Source organism: Spinacia oleracea, chromosome 6 (genome assembly GCF_020520425.1).
Source record: "Spinacia oleracea cultivar Varoflay chromosome 6, BTI_SOV_V1, whole genome shotgun sequence".
Classification (NCBI taxonomy): domain Eukaryota; kingdom Viridiplantae; phylum Streptophyta; class Magnoliopsida; order Caryophyllales; family Amaranthaceae; genus Spinacia; species Spinacia oleracea.
Genome location: NC_079492.1, coordinates 140,228,504 through 140,241,826, shown reverse-complemented (window position 1 = coordinate 140,241,826; position 13,323 = coordinate 140,228,504). Strand labels below are relative to the sequence as shown.

The following is a 13,323-nucleotide window of genomic DNA, read 5'->3' as shown; positions in this document are numbered from 1 at the left end:
GATGATGATGATGACGATGATCTAGTGTGACTAAAGCTAGCTCAAGTAGATGGTTACCTCAGTTCATTCCTGCAGAAGAACTGCCAAGACGGGTTTCTGCTGTTGCTGTAGAAGTTGTTGCTGCAGAATCTGTTATTGCTGCAGAAGCTGCTCTTGCTGCTACACCATCCCCAGTTGCTGCAGAAGCTCCAGTGGCTGCTGCAGAGGCTAGGTCTTTGAATTTTTTATTTTTTATTTTTATTTTTATTTTTATAGTAATATTGGATTTTTTGTTTTTGCCGTACCTTGTGTAGATCATTTATATTTTATCAATGAATAATAGGATTTTGTTATTGAACGAACAATATTATTTTGTTATTGAATGAAAGGATTTTTGGAAAGATCATGTGAATATCATTTTTATTTTATCTATTTAGATTTGGTTTACATACTAGAATCGTAATATCCTATTTTAGGGATGTGTGTGCTGCTATTTTTAAATAATATTAAAAAAAGGTAGAATATAGAACGTTTGTGTAAGGAAACAACTTTCTATCTTAATATTAAACATGAAGTATATAGTACGCCTATGTACGTAAGATGTTCTATATCTCAATATTTAACAGGAAGAATAGAGGACGGTTATGTACGGAAGGCGCGCTTTATTATAGAGTATAGGAGACGGTTATGTACGTTAACCGTTCTACATTCCTTCTTTATTTTCTGATTTTAGGAAGGGAATAGAGGACGCTTATCTCTTATCACTGTACTTTATAACTAGGTATATAAAACGCTTATTTTACGCGTTTTATAAACTTTATAGTGCGCTGAGTTGGAGAACGCCTCTAAGGCGTCCTATAAAGTGTATTTCAACAGTACTCTATGCCCTTTTTTGTAGTAGTGGTTCTAGAGTTATTCTATGTTGGACGAAAACGATGATCAAGATACTCAAGATCAAAGGTCAAAACTAATACTTCTATATAATTTTTTAAGGGAATCAACATCTTATTTTGTTTTATAGGCTATTGATTCGACATTTCCATATGTTTCAATCTACTATAATTAAATATTCTTCTGATTTTAATTAGCTCATACTGAGTGATACATTAAAATAGAAAGTGTTTACGTTTATGTAGCCTAATAGACGTAATCAGATCATGGAAAAAGAATTTTCAACCTTTGGAACCAAAACTTTTTTGTGGGTGTTGCCTACACCAATTGAATATTTTAATTCAAAACATTCCTCTAGTGTTAATTATGTGTTGCAATTCGATTGGACGAAGAAGTACCCATGGTTAGGCAATATATTGCGAGCAAAAAAAAAAAAGTGAAGCAAAAAATTTTATATGTTTATTTTTTTTTACGTTGGTACTACAATTTAGTTTTTTCTTAATTTTTTTGGTGTTAGCACCCGGTTCACCTTAGGCTAATCCGGATTCGGGGCGATTTCTGGGTGGATAGGTTCCAGTCCCCTCCCAACTGTTGTTGCGGAGGATCGAACACGAGTTCTCCCTACCAAGTTTAGTCCCAATCAACATTGAACCAACAAACAATTGGTAGATTTTTCTTCATGTTAGGGCATGAGTATTATTTCACAATTTATAGGTTTGGTTCATGAGATGATGTCTATTTTTCTCTAGATAAACTGTGTGAACAATTTTTTGCATGTTGTGTTGTGGTAATTATTTATAATATGACAATTTTATATATAGACTCACACTGAAGTCACGCACGCGGAAGTCAAACACCCATTGCGTGGATATAAAAATAGTACTATTAATAATGTAGGACTAGGAATACCTCATTTCATTTTCAATCAATGACGATGCTGAAACTAAATCCAAAAAGTCATTACAAAAACAACACAATATAATCAACATAAAAACATAAGAGCATTTGCCTTACCAATTGTTTGTTGGTTTAGTGGTGATTGGGGCTGAACTTGGTAGGGAGGACTTGTGTTCGATCCCCCGCAACAACAATTGGGAGGGGACTGGAACCTATCCACACAAAACTCGCCCCGAATCCGGATTATCCCTAAGGGTGAATCGGGTGCTAACACCAAAAAATATATATATATATATATAGATGGCCTTCACTTAGAGCTAATAACACCTTTCATAAAAATTGCTTTTATTATACAATGGCGAGCCCTTATTTTTTAAACCTCTTTTGAGAATCAAACATCCAATGATGAGATTTTTAAAAAGTAATTTTTCATTTATTAATGTAGAAATTTTTATCTTCAAAACTTTTTCCCCCCTCGAATTTCCTGTGTTGAGAAAGTCCTTAGTTTGAGCTTGCTTGCGAACTAAGTCTAAAGTTGATTGTCAAAAAAAAAACAGGAAAAGTTGACATCCCTACTACGGTACTACCAATTTTATGCTCATTTACTCATTTAGGACATTCCCATTTGATGCTCATTTGAGTCGTCGACAGTCAAAATTAGATGATTTGGGACAATAATGAACCAATCACGACTTACTCGGCAAATTCCTTTTCCATTGAAACGTGATTGCCTCATAGGCTCTACGTGATTGCCTCATAAGCTACCTTTTCCACATAGAGTATTATAGGAGCGTATATTAAATTCTGGACACTTTGATATCGATAGAGATTTTTTGACTCTTTATTTTAATTTAGAATTCATGAATCTTTTTCACAAAATATCCGACTTAGACACTTAAATGTGTACCTACATCCTACACGAGCTCCGAGTTATACGTTGCACCAGTGCACCACTATGATTCTATAAGTTTATCGGATCCTTAAACACACTTCAAAACTTAAAGGGATCCAAAACAATACACCAAAACTGTAATGCTGTACTTCATCATCCGTCCCTAAGAAATTGAGCATTTTACATTTATACGGCTCATCTCTAACACAAAACATTCAGAAATAACAGCATTTTTTCATAACAAAACAACTTTAAAACAAAAAAAAAAAAAAAAAAACAGCCCTTATATTCCTAATATTAAGGTAATCTTCTAACAGCCCTTTCAAGCAAATTATTCACAGAAATTGTAAACGCATCATCAAATTGCTCCAAGTTAGCATCAGCACTTGCATAAACCAACCTAGGCATCAACTCATTTACAATATACTTCCTCATCTGTTGTCTTTCTAACAGAGGGATCTTCACAAGCTCCTCAATAACATTCACCTCAGACATCTTCACCTCCTCCTTATCTATAAACACCGAGTATTTCCTATGATCTTCAGGCAAATGCCATGGATATTGGTAGTGCGCCGTGAAAGGATCAAACACAACAGGGATACAACCAGCAATAAGAGAATCAAACACTGATTTCCTTGTTGCACTGTCACCCGGAGGCTGAAGGCAGAACTCTGACTCCATGAAAAGTTTCATAACAGGTGCAGAATCAACACAGTTTTGTCCTCCACAGTCCAAAAAGTTACACACTTCTGGTGCAGAAGTGCATTGCTCAATGAGGACCAATCTTATGCTAGCCGGGGCCTTACGTGGGGCCCCGGCAAAGCTGATTAAGTACTTCCTGTCCACCTGCATGATTTTCTCCTGCCATGATATGATATCTTGGTCTGAGCTAGGGTGGAAGTTAGTCGGGTGTGGAACCCCTACATCGTTGAGATGCCATGGTTGTCGTTCAATTAGTAGCTTCATCGGGTTTTGAAGCTCATCAAGCTCCAACAGACGGCTTCCCCATGAAGCATTCTCTGACCTTCTGAAATCCCAAGAGATTTTCCCTAAAACAAACACATGATCCAACCCGAAGTTTCTCCTCCATGTCTTCTGTTTGTCGAGCCACTCAACAAGTTCGTTAGAGAGTGAATCCTTTACCTCGGTAGGAACCTTCTTAAAGTGCCACCTTAATATATCTAATCCACCATAGAAAGGTACAAAGAAAAGCTTGGCCTCCTCTGGACTGTAAACTCTGCAAGGATGGTTGAGAATACGATTGTGAAATACTGGCTCTAGGGAATACTGGTAGGTGTTGTACCACCCTTTCCCTAGCTCTGGCATTGGCTCACCCATTGCACCATTTGTGAAGTATTTACAAAAGTCGAGCCACGATATCATCTCATTACACATAGATAGCAAGTCCTTGTTGAACTTAGGAGGCAGGTCATAAACATATATACCTCTTCCCTTACAATCTAAGGATTTCGACTTTGCAATGTAGGATCGTAGGATTGCTAGTTGCCCTTCCACATCCTTCTTAGCATTCTCTTTATCATCTGCATTTGCCTTGTCACTTACTTGGTTATGCAGTTGTATATCAATGCTCTCCCTGAGTACTGAAGGTGGGGTGGAAGTGATGATTGGGTTTGAAACCGCAGATTTGGTGTTTTCAGCTGGCGTTTTCAGGGTGTTATTATTAAGGACTAAACTTCTTTTTTGAACAACTGAAAAACCAGAGCTGTTGTTGATCAGAGGGACATCATAGGCATTAGGTTGAGAACCAGCAGAAAGACAGTAGAGACTGTTAAGTTTCCTAGATGTTACACAAACATGGACGATAGAACCAGAGATTATAGTGGTGGAAGAAGACCATATAAAGACTATAACAATGAGAAGAAAAGTCGCTGGAATTCTGTTCAGAAGTCTGAACAGACCTGCATCTGATATGCCGCGCTCTTCATCTTTTTTGTATGATTTTTTTGATTTTTTCTTAGAAATTGCCACTGCCATTTTCTAAGATATTTGAGGTTTTTACTCTTATCCATGCTAGCTCCAAGTTTTGTACCACAATAGAAATGGATGGCACGTCGAAAAACTTGCAGGCCCTGCACGTTCTTCAGCTAACAATCTAAGGCAAATGAATCATAGAAACATAAAAACATAATCAAATTAGAATATAATAGTAACGTCATTGTTGGTAAGCATGTTGAAACAGAAGTCTGGCCTTATTGGTGGACATATCTGCTGTAAGATATATATTGCTGATTAAATTTTGGTGGATATGGAAAAGAATAATTGCCAAATTTGCAGACCAAATTATGTCTTCAAATATTATGCAAGTTGTTGGCATCCGGCATGACGACTGAGTCATGTGTACACATGAAGTTGATACTCCCATGTTACCATTTTTTTTTTACTAAAAGTCAATGATTACAATTCACAGAATCTTGGTCATTTTTTAATCATTTTACTCTTATCATTTGATCTTATCTCCTCCATGTTAGTACTTGAAATTTTACCAATTCTTTTAATCCTTATCAACCATCCGAATTTGTCCGTTTCCAAGGGAGTTGAATATCAATTGGTGTACGCAAGAAATAGGCCTTACCTTAAAGAATCTAATGAACTAAACTACAGTGGTTAATACGTTGTAGTTTATTATAAAGTTACAGATGTTGAGAGCTCGTGATATTAAACAATTTTAACTAGAAAACGACAATGACACAGGATTAAGACTATGTTCATAGCCTCCCAGTCCCACCTTACCAAAGCTGAGCAAAAACCTGATTAAAGTAGCTAATTTTGATGTTGAAGTTATAATTGTATGGCTACTAATTATAAGCTGTTTGAAACAGATTTAAAAATTAATTGAATCCATGTCACCGCGTGTTAGTACAGGTATACTCAAGCTAAGAATCAAACATTAGCAATAACGAGTATATTCCGAAGTTCCATAAGAAAGTATATGCGTCAACCATTACCTCCTTAATTTTATGACCTTGTATACAGATACACTCGAACTAATCAAACGTTACCTCTATTTATGACCTTGTATAAAATGGATTGTCATTTGTCAATGTAACAGTACTAGTGACGTTCAATTATAACCATTTTCTTAACCATTTTTGTTAGTGTACAGTTGTACACGCGATACCCACTGAAAGAATAACCACAAATACTTCATACGAAGTAGTTAATTTCTCATAATGGCTTAATTACTTCTTTTCTTGTAACTTTACACACTATGGATCATTGTGCATTTGTGCACGCCTATCTTTGTGAAACGGAAGGAGTATGTAGTACATAATAACTTCAATTGAAGGTTGGAAACGAGATCTATGCCTGAAATAATCTGACCTCAAATTTACAGAATACAGAATACAGAATACTGTATGGTTCCAGCATAGCAATTAGCAGCAGACATAACATAACAAGTTCTGTTGAAATATGAGATCGATGCCTCAATTACAGATCTGTAGCTATGGATTTAACGTTGTTGTACATGTGCCTGTGCAGTGTGCAGTGTGCAGGATCTTACTTAAAAAAAATAAAAAATTTTGTTACTGCAAACATTGTTTTTGATTCTACATCTATGCTTTGCAAATTTGTGTTATTGTAAATAAATGTATGGCTTTCTATTAACAACATTTTCTCTATGCAAAGGGAAAAAAAAAATATAATAATCTCTAGCTTAATCTCTAAAAAGAAGAAAAACAACCCTTTGATTCCTAATCAAGGAAATCTGCTAATCGCCCTTTCAAGCATATTATTCACAGCTAAAGTGAATGCATCTTCAAATTTCTCCAACTTGGCGTTAGCAGTTGCATAAACCAACCTAGGCATCAACTCATCAATAATATACTTCCTCATTTCTTGCCTTTCTTTTCGAGGGATCTTCATAAGCCTCTCTATCACATTGACCCCTGACACCTTAACCTCGTCTTGGTCTATAAACACGGAATACTTCCTGTAATCCTCGGGAAAATGCCATGGATATTGGTAATGTGCCGTGAATGGATCAAACACAACTGGGATACAACCAGCAATGAGAGAATCAAACATGGACTTTCTCGTTGGACTATCCCCTGGTGGTTGAAGGCAAAACTCTGATGCCATGAAAAGCTTCTCAACAGGTGCTGATTCAACACATGATTCTCCTATACAATTCAAAAAGTTGCAGACTTTGTTAGGTGCAGAAGTGCATTGTTCAATGAGGATTGATCTTATGTTCTCCCAACGCTTATGTGGGGTCCCAGCAAAGCTGATGAAGAACTTCCTGTTCATCTTTCTAATGTTAGCCTGCCATGCTATGATCTCCTCATCTGAACTGGGATGGAAGTAGGTTGGGTATGGAAGTCCTACTTCATTGATTGACCATGGTTGTCGTTCAATAATAAGCTTCATTGGATTCTGAAGCTCCTCAAGCTCTAATAATGGGCTACCCCAAGAAACATTCTGTGTCCTTCGAAAATCCCAAGAGATTTTCCCTAAAACAAACACATGGTCTAACCCTGAGTTTCTCTTCCACATCTTCTGCTTCTCGAGCCACTCAACGATTTCATTAGACAGAAGATGTGCATCCTTTAACCCACTTCCGTCTTTACTAAAGTGACACCTTATCATATCTATCGCGCCATAGAAAGGGACATAGAAAACCTTGGCATCTTCTTGTTTCAGAACTCTGCAAGGATGGTTCAGAATACGGTTGTGGAATATTGGCTCTAAAGAAAACTGGTGGCTGTTATACCACCCTTTACCCAACTCTGGTATTGGTGCCCCCATTGCATCATTTGTGAAGTATTTGCAGAAGTCGATCCATGCCATCATCTCATTGCACTTTGCTACCAAATCCTTGTTGAACTTGGGTGGCAATTCATACACATATATCCCTCTTCCTTTACAAGTGGTAGGCTTTGACTTTGCTATGTAGGATCTCAAGATTGCTATTTGCCCTTCCACAGCCATCCTAGAACTCACTGTCTCCTCTAACTCAGCCTTGTTGGTGCCCTTCAGGGAGACAGGCTTTGTAAACGGAGAGAAGCTTGTCAATGGCGGTGATGACAACGACAACGACAACGACAGCGACAACCCTTCTTCTGCAGCAGAATTCTCGAGGTTGTCAGCAGCAGGGGAAGGGCTAATGGATGAAAAAACAGGGGTATTTTGTGTGTTGTTAAGGACAACAGAAGGAAGTTCAGAACTATTGTTGATCAAAGAAGTCCTAATATCTACCTTGGCTGTGGGTTGACCTTGACTACCAAAAGAAAGACAGTAAGGGTCATTAAATTTCCTAGACCTTACACAAACATGAAAAATTGAACCAGAGATAATAATAGTGGATGAACACCATATGAAAAGAATAAACAACAAACAAAAAACGGCCGAAATTCTGTTAAGAAACTTAAACAGATATGGATCGAAGAAGCACTGCTCTTCGACCTCATCTTTCTTGGATGATTTTCGCCTCTCCATTGATTCAGATGTGAGTTCTTCTTCACCTTAGAGAAAGAATCTTCTAGTTTTATACAAAGAACGAACCTCAATTTGGTAAGCTAGCTAGCTTTTGGAGATGGGAAGCACGTATATAACTTGCAAGCCTGTACAACACGACCAGATTGTTGCAATATTATTACTGGTTTAATTTTGTGGACTTTTCGACGCGATTTGGGACAACCTACGGGTGCTTAACAGAGTTACAGACCCAAGTAGGAATAATCAATGAGCATAAGTCATTATAAAGATGTTGGTAACCACTTATAAACCTCAAATTAAAAGGATTCATTTTTATGATTATGTAATCATTATTCATTAAAAGTTGATTTATTCTACTCCGTAATAATCAGAGAACAAAGGATCTGGTCCCTACATTTTGTAACAAGCTTACCATTAGGCTCCTGCCTCCTGGGATCAATCCAGCTTGTATTTAAGGTAAGCACGTGATTTAATCTGTTGTTATAAAAACAAATCTTTGATTAAAGGTTTGTCTTAACTTGTAAAACGTACTCCAGCTTAAAATGACATGCTTACCTCTAAGGTTCCCGCGTTCGATGCCGACGGCTGATTACTTTTTAAATAACTTGTGTTTGTTTAATTGCTTTAATTTGCATTGAATTTTTTATTCTAACTTGCTCATTACGGACTACTTTATTATTATGCGCTTTATTCATTTGCTCTCCGCAAATTATTTTACGCATTCGAAATTCCGGGAGTATGATGCACATTATACTATTGGAATAACGTACATAGAGTTTAAGGTAAAAGAACATACCGTCCAAAATGAAATAAAAACATCAAAATACGTAATACAAAAAAATCGGACTGCTCAACTATATCATGCTCCCATGTGCGATCTTTATGTTTTTTTTAACATTTTCCTCTAATGTTCTTAATTGATTCTTTAGCATTAGTAGTAAACATAGTTATTTTTGGAAAATATTTGTTCGATCTATCTATTCACTTTTAAAATTTTGAGGTTAAATCATGACCATTAATTTTTTGCATAAAATATCGATTTAATTATTTCTTAATATTGTGGATACCCTACTTGATTTGGATACGCCACTGATATTTGGGCTTCTTAATTGAAAATTATAGCAGCTATCTTTTGGAATTATCAAAAAGGTTACTGGAACACAAAGATATGTTTTATGTTTACTACTTTACTACTTACACCTTGTGGCCAGCCTTGATGAAAGGCCTCTCATCTTGAAAATTCTACACCTTATGAAGTAAGTTTGTGAGACTTGTCACCTTGATGAAATGTCTCCATCTTGAAAATTCTTATATGCAATTGCCAATTTGAAACTAGCTAGTTTCCACTTTCCACTTGTTTGATGAGAAAAACCGTTAAAAAGTAAAACATTTCACATAGTTTGGTTAGTTTAATGAGGAAATTTTTTGTAAGAAAACTCACCTAGAGAGTAACTCATCTACACCTACTCCCTTTGTATTTATTTAAGGGATACATTTGCCTTTTCCGGCCGTATTTATTTAAGAGATACACTTGCCATTTTTACTAACTTATCAACCCCAACATCTAATTAAATAATATATCTACACCCCCATCCCCACTCTCTAAAATGACATGGTCCCCACTTGTTTTTCTTATTAAAATATCTATTCAACCCCACTTGTTTTATTACTTTATTTCATTCAATTTTTTTTCTTAATACCTGTGCCCGGCCAAGTGTATCTCTTAAATAAATACGGAGGGAGTACTATTTAAAAATTGAAACTATGGATAACACTCTAACACATGTCCTCACCTCAACAATTATTCATTTTTCTCTTTTTTATTTAAATAGAGAACTCGAAAGACATCCACGTAAAAAATAAAAACATTACCAACTTAAAAAGCATACGGAGTACCTAACAAAAATATACAAGTAAATAATTACAAATCAATGAGCTAACTTAAGTTGCGATTAATCAATTAATATTTCATAACAATAATAACATTAGTACTTATTTACAAAATGTATGTGGAGCAATGTAAGTTTTTCTAATCCTTTACAAAATGTTCTTATGCGTTGCACAGATCAAAATGATAGTTTAAGTTATAAAGTGGAAGTTTGCTTTTTCTTTTGATGTGGGACACAATACTTACACTTATTCAAATGCTAAATTGTGTTTAGCTTTTAAATGAACAAATAGATAAAGTGTTTAACAGCTTTGTTGTTCGCGGAGTTGATGGCGGATGTTATTGGCCTATTGACTTGGCTGGCTGTTGGATTTTGTGGGGGCACTTGTTAGTTGTTAGGCACATTTTTGGTGGATTTTGACACTAATTGTTGCAGATTACAGTGGTTTGGCAATTAGCTAAAGTGGTAATGTTTGGTTTGTAGAAGATTTACTGCTCTGTTGTGGATGTTGGATCTGACTGTGTGGTATTATATGACCAAAGACTATCGACTCTCCTTGTGCCATTAAGCCCATGAGAACAATGGGTTTAATTTTATTTGAGCGTAATTTTGTTCAGAAAACCCAATATTTGGTGTGAATTGCTTTTTCATTTTTGAGCATGGTTGAAGCCGAGGTCGCCAGTGAAACGACTTTGGCAAAATTAATTTTGTATTGTGGTTTTGTGATTTTCCCGTACCTTCTCCTTGGCTGTGTTGTGGTTTGGTTGGGTTTTAGTGAATGTTGTGTGTTTATATGCTGATGTGGGTAGTTTTGTTTAGTTTCTCTTTGTTATGGTTGGATGTTTTCCTAAATAAGGTTGTTGTAAGTTTTGGTAAAGAATGTGTTAAGTTTATGTGGGTGTTATTAGGGAATCCTATGTGGGATGGCCTAATTTGGGAGATTGGAGGAATAATGTTGGTATTAGTTAAAAGGTTAATGGAGGTAATGCGATTTAAGGGCATGGCCTATGCTGAAGGATGTTCAGTTTCTGGAGGCATGTCCTTGTGTGGTGTTAATAGTTTTGGAGGCTATGTTCTGGGTTTTATGTCAGGGAAGGAAGACCAGTGTGGAAGGGGGTTTTGGTTAACATGGGTGTTGGTTGTCAGTTGGTCTTTGAGATTAACTAAAGTTAATTCTCATTTTAGGTTAGCGACAACTTTGTTTGTCACTTTCAAAACCTTTTATTTGAACGCTGCTCCCCATTTTATGGGGGTTCATAGCATGCTTTTCGAGTCACTTTTAGTGACTTTGGTTGCTTGTGACCATTTCACAAGCCTTTCGCAACCAGCTTGTGTCGTTACCACTCTTCCGCTTCTTTCCTTGGTTTTAAAGTGTCACAGGTTTATAAGGGAGCCTTCAATTGTTGATGAGTCATATTTGTATAGGGTATTTTAGGCGCATTTAGGTTGCATTATTAGGCATTTATATCATTTTAGTTGCATTTAGGATCACATTTGCATAAGTTATTGTTGTCGTACTCTATTACGCCCCGTTTGTGTTTTCTTAATGTTTCAGGTGATTTTACGGTCATTTGGATGCTTTCGGAGTGTTATGAGTTGATTTGGATGATGAACGGATGGAATGTTGACTCGAGGATCATTGCATATCTCTAGGGATAATTTTGAGTCAATAACGAAGCTAAACGCTATTTTTCTAAGCATCAAAACGGACAAGCGTTCACTCTTTTGATGATATCTCAAGTTCTACATGTCGGAATGAGGCGATTTTTATTGGCCTAGAAAGTAGACTTCAAGAGCTTTCCAACGACAGGTCACACGTCCTTATAGGCATTGTAGAACAAGAGTTATGACATAAACAAGATGGCTCGACTATCCGATTCGCCCGAAGCCCAAAACGATGGCCCAATCTTCCCCTTGGGCGCGAAAACCAGCGACCCACCAGCGGGCCCGCTGGTTTCTCCGCCCAGCTACTTCCATGCGGGTTCGTTGCGTCGTTTCTCGTGATCGTTCAATTAAATGATAACTTATGTTATTATTATTATTTTCCTTTTTTGTTTAGAATTTAGGAAACACTAAAATACCTCAAGGGAATTAATGTATTCCCTTATGCTTTTATTTTTTTACGTTTTTTTCCCTGAGAATTTTTTCACGTCAGTTCTAGTTTTCTATTCTTCTCTTATTCCATTGTCGAACCCTAGCTTTCAATTTTCAATTCATCAATCTAGAGGTAATTCAATAATTTCTTTTGCTTTAATTCTTTCTTATTATTTTCGTTTCTTAGATTAATTCGTCCTTTGATTATGAATCTCGTTTTCATTATGTATTTCATGCTTGTTAATTCAATTATGAGCGAGTAGTTATATTCTAGGGCTAAGTTAGGGAAGCCATGTTTATACCATGATTGGTATGCATTAAAGTTTGCTAATTTATAGATTATTGCTTGAGTAATTCCAATTGATTTGTTTTAATTGTTGATTCATGTTATCGGCCAATTTCATGGATTGATTTTCTAGCTAATAGGAATTAGAAACGAAAGATCGTATTTTTAGAGGCTTAGTGCAATTGGCAATTCTGATTATGTTAGCGATCGTACTGCATATGTTGAATTGAAAGTGTTAAGACCCGACCGTAGGATTAGCATGTACTTTAATTGCTCGGCTTAGTTTATTCATTTCCGAATTGATTTGTGTTCTTGGATTGGTATAAGCATGGTGAACCGAACAGACGCCCTAGACCTTTAATTCATTGATAATTTGCACATTTATATTATTGTTTTAGTTTCGTTAGTTAGCAAACCAAATTCAACTTTCGTTTTTTGAAATAGTTCGCATAATTGGGCAAAAACTAATAGAACTTGTCTCCCTGTGGGATCGACCCGTATTTGCTAGTATCTGCTAACAACAGACACCGTGCACTTGCGGTATCACTTTTTAAATTTATCAATTGCTTACTTCCCCAACAACTCAATCTTCTCAAAGGAACCCACTAAAAATGGCTTTGGCACGCTATTGGAAAATTGACGGTGTAAACAAAGTCATATCAACAACCGAGGATCCAACAACGAAGGGATTGCTGCCTTTTCAGTTTATTGTAGTTTTTTCATAGTTTGTTTTGTAATCTTGTTTTTGTAGTTGTAAACGTTTATTATGCAATATTAAGCCTATGTCAAAAAAAAAAAAAAAAAAAAAAACCGACTTTGGCAAATAATATTGAAGATGATTTTTATTTTTTTATTTTCTCCAATTGTATTGATAATTCTATTGTTATTACGCTTGCGGAAGGGTAGTTACTAGGTTGAGATATTAGGATGATGAATAA

The 13,323-nt window shown here is 36.1% G+C and overlaps 2 protein-coding genes across 2 annotated transcripts; both read right to left on the bottom strand.

Annotated features, from left to right (window-relative positions):
• Positions 1–2,696: 2,696 nt before the first annotated feature.
• LOC110778073 (xyloglucan-specific galacturonosyltransferase 1) lies at positions 2,697–4,993 on the bottom strand. Its single transcript, XM_021982637.2, has one exon. The coding sequence runs from the start codon at positions 4,652–4,654 to the stop codon at positions 2,957–2,959; it is 1,698 nt and encodes a 565-aa protein (XP_021838329.2). The 5' UTR covers positions 4,655–4,993; the 3' UTR covers positions 2,697–2,956.
• Positions 4,994–5,995: 1,002 nt separating this feature from the next.
• On the bottom strand, positions 5,996–8,415 carry LOC110778065 (xyloglucan-specific galacturonosyltransferase 1-like). The gene has a single exon (XM_021982628.2). The coding sequence runs from the start codon at positions 8,114–8,116 to the stop codon at positions 6,377–6,379; it is 1,740 nt and encodes a 579-aa protein (XP_021838320.1). The 5' UTR covers positions 8,117–8,415; the 3' UTR covers positions 5,996–6,376.
• Between the last annotated feature and the right edge of the window lie 4,908 nt (positions 8,416–13,323).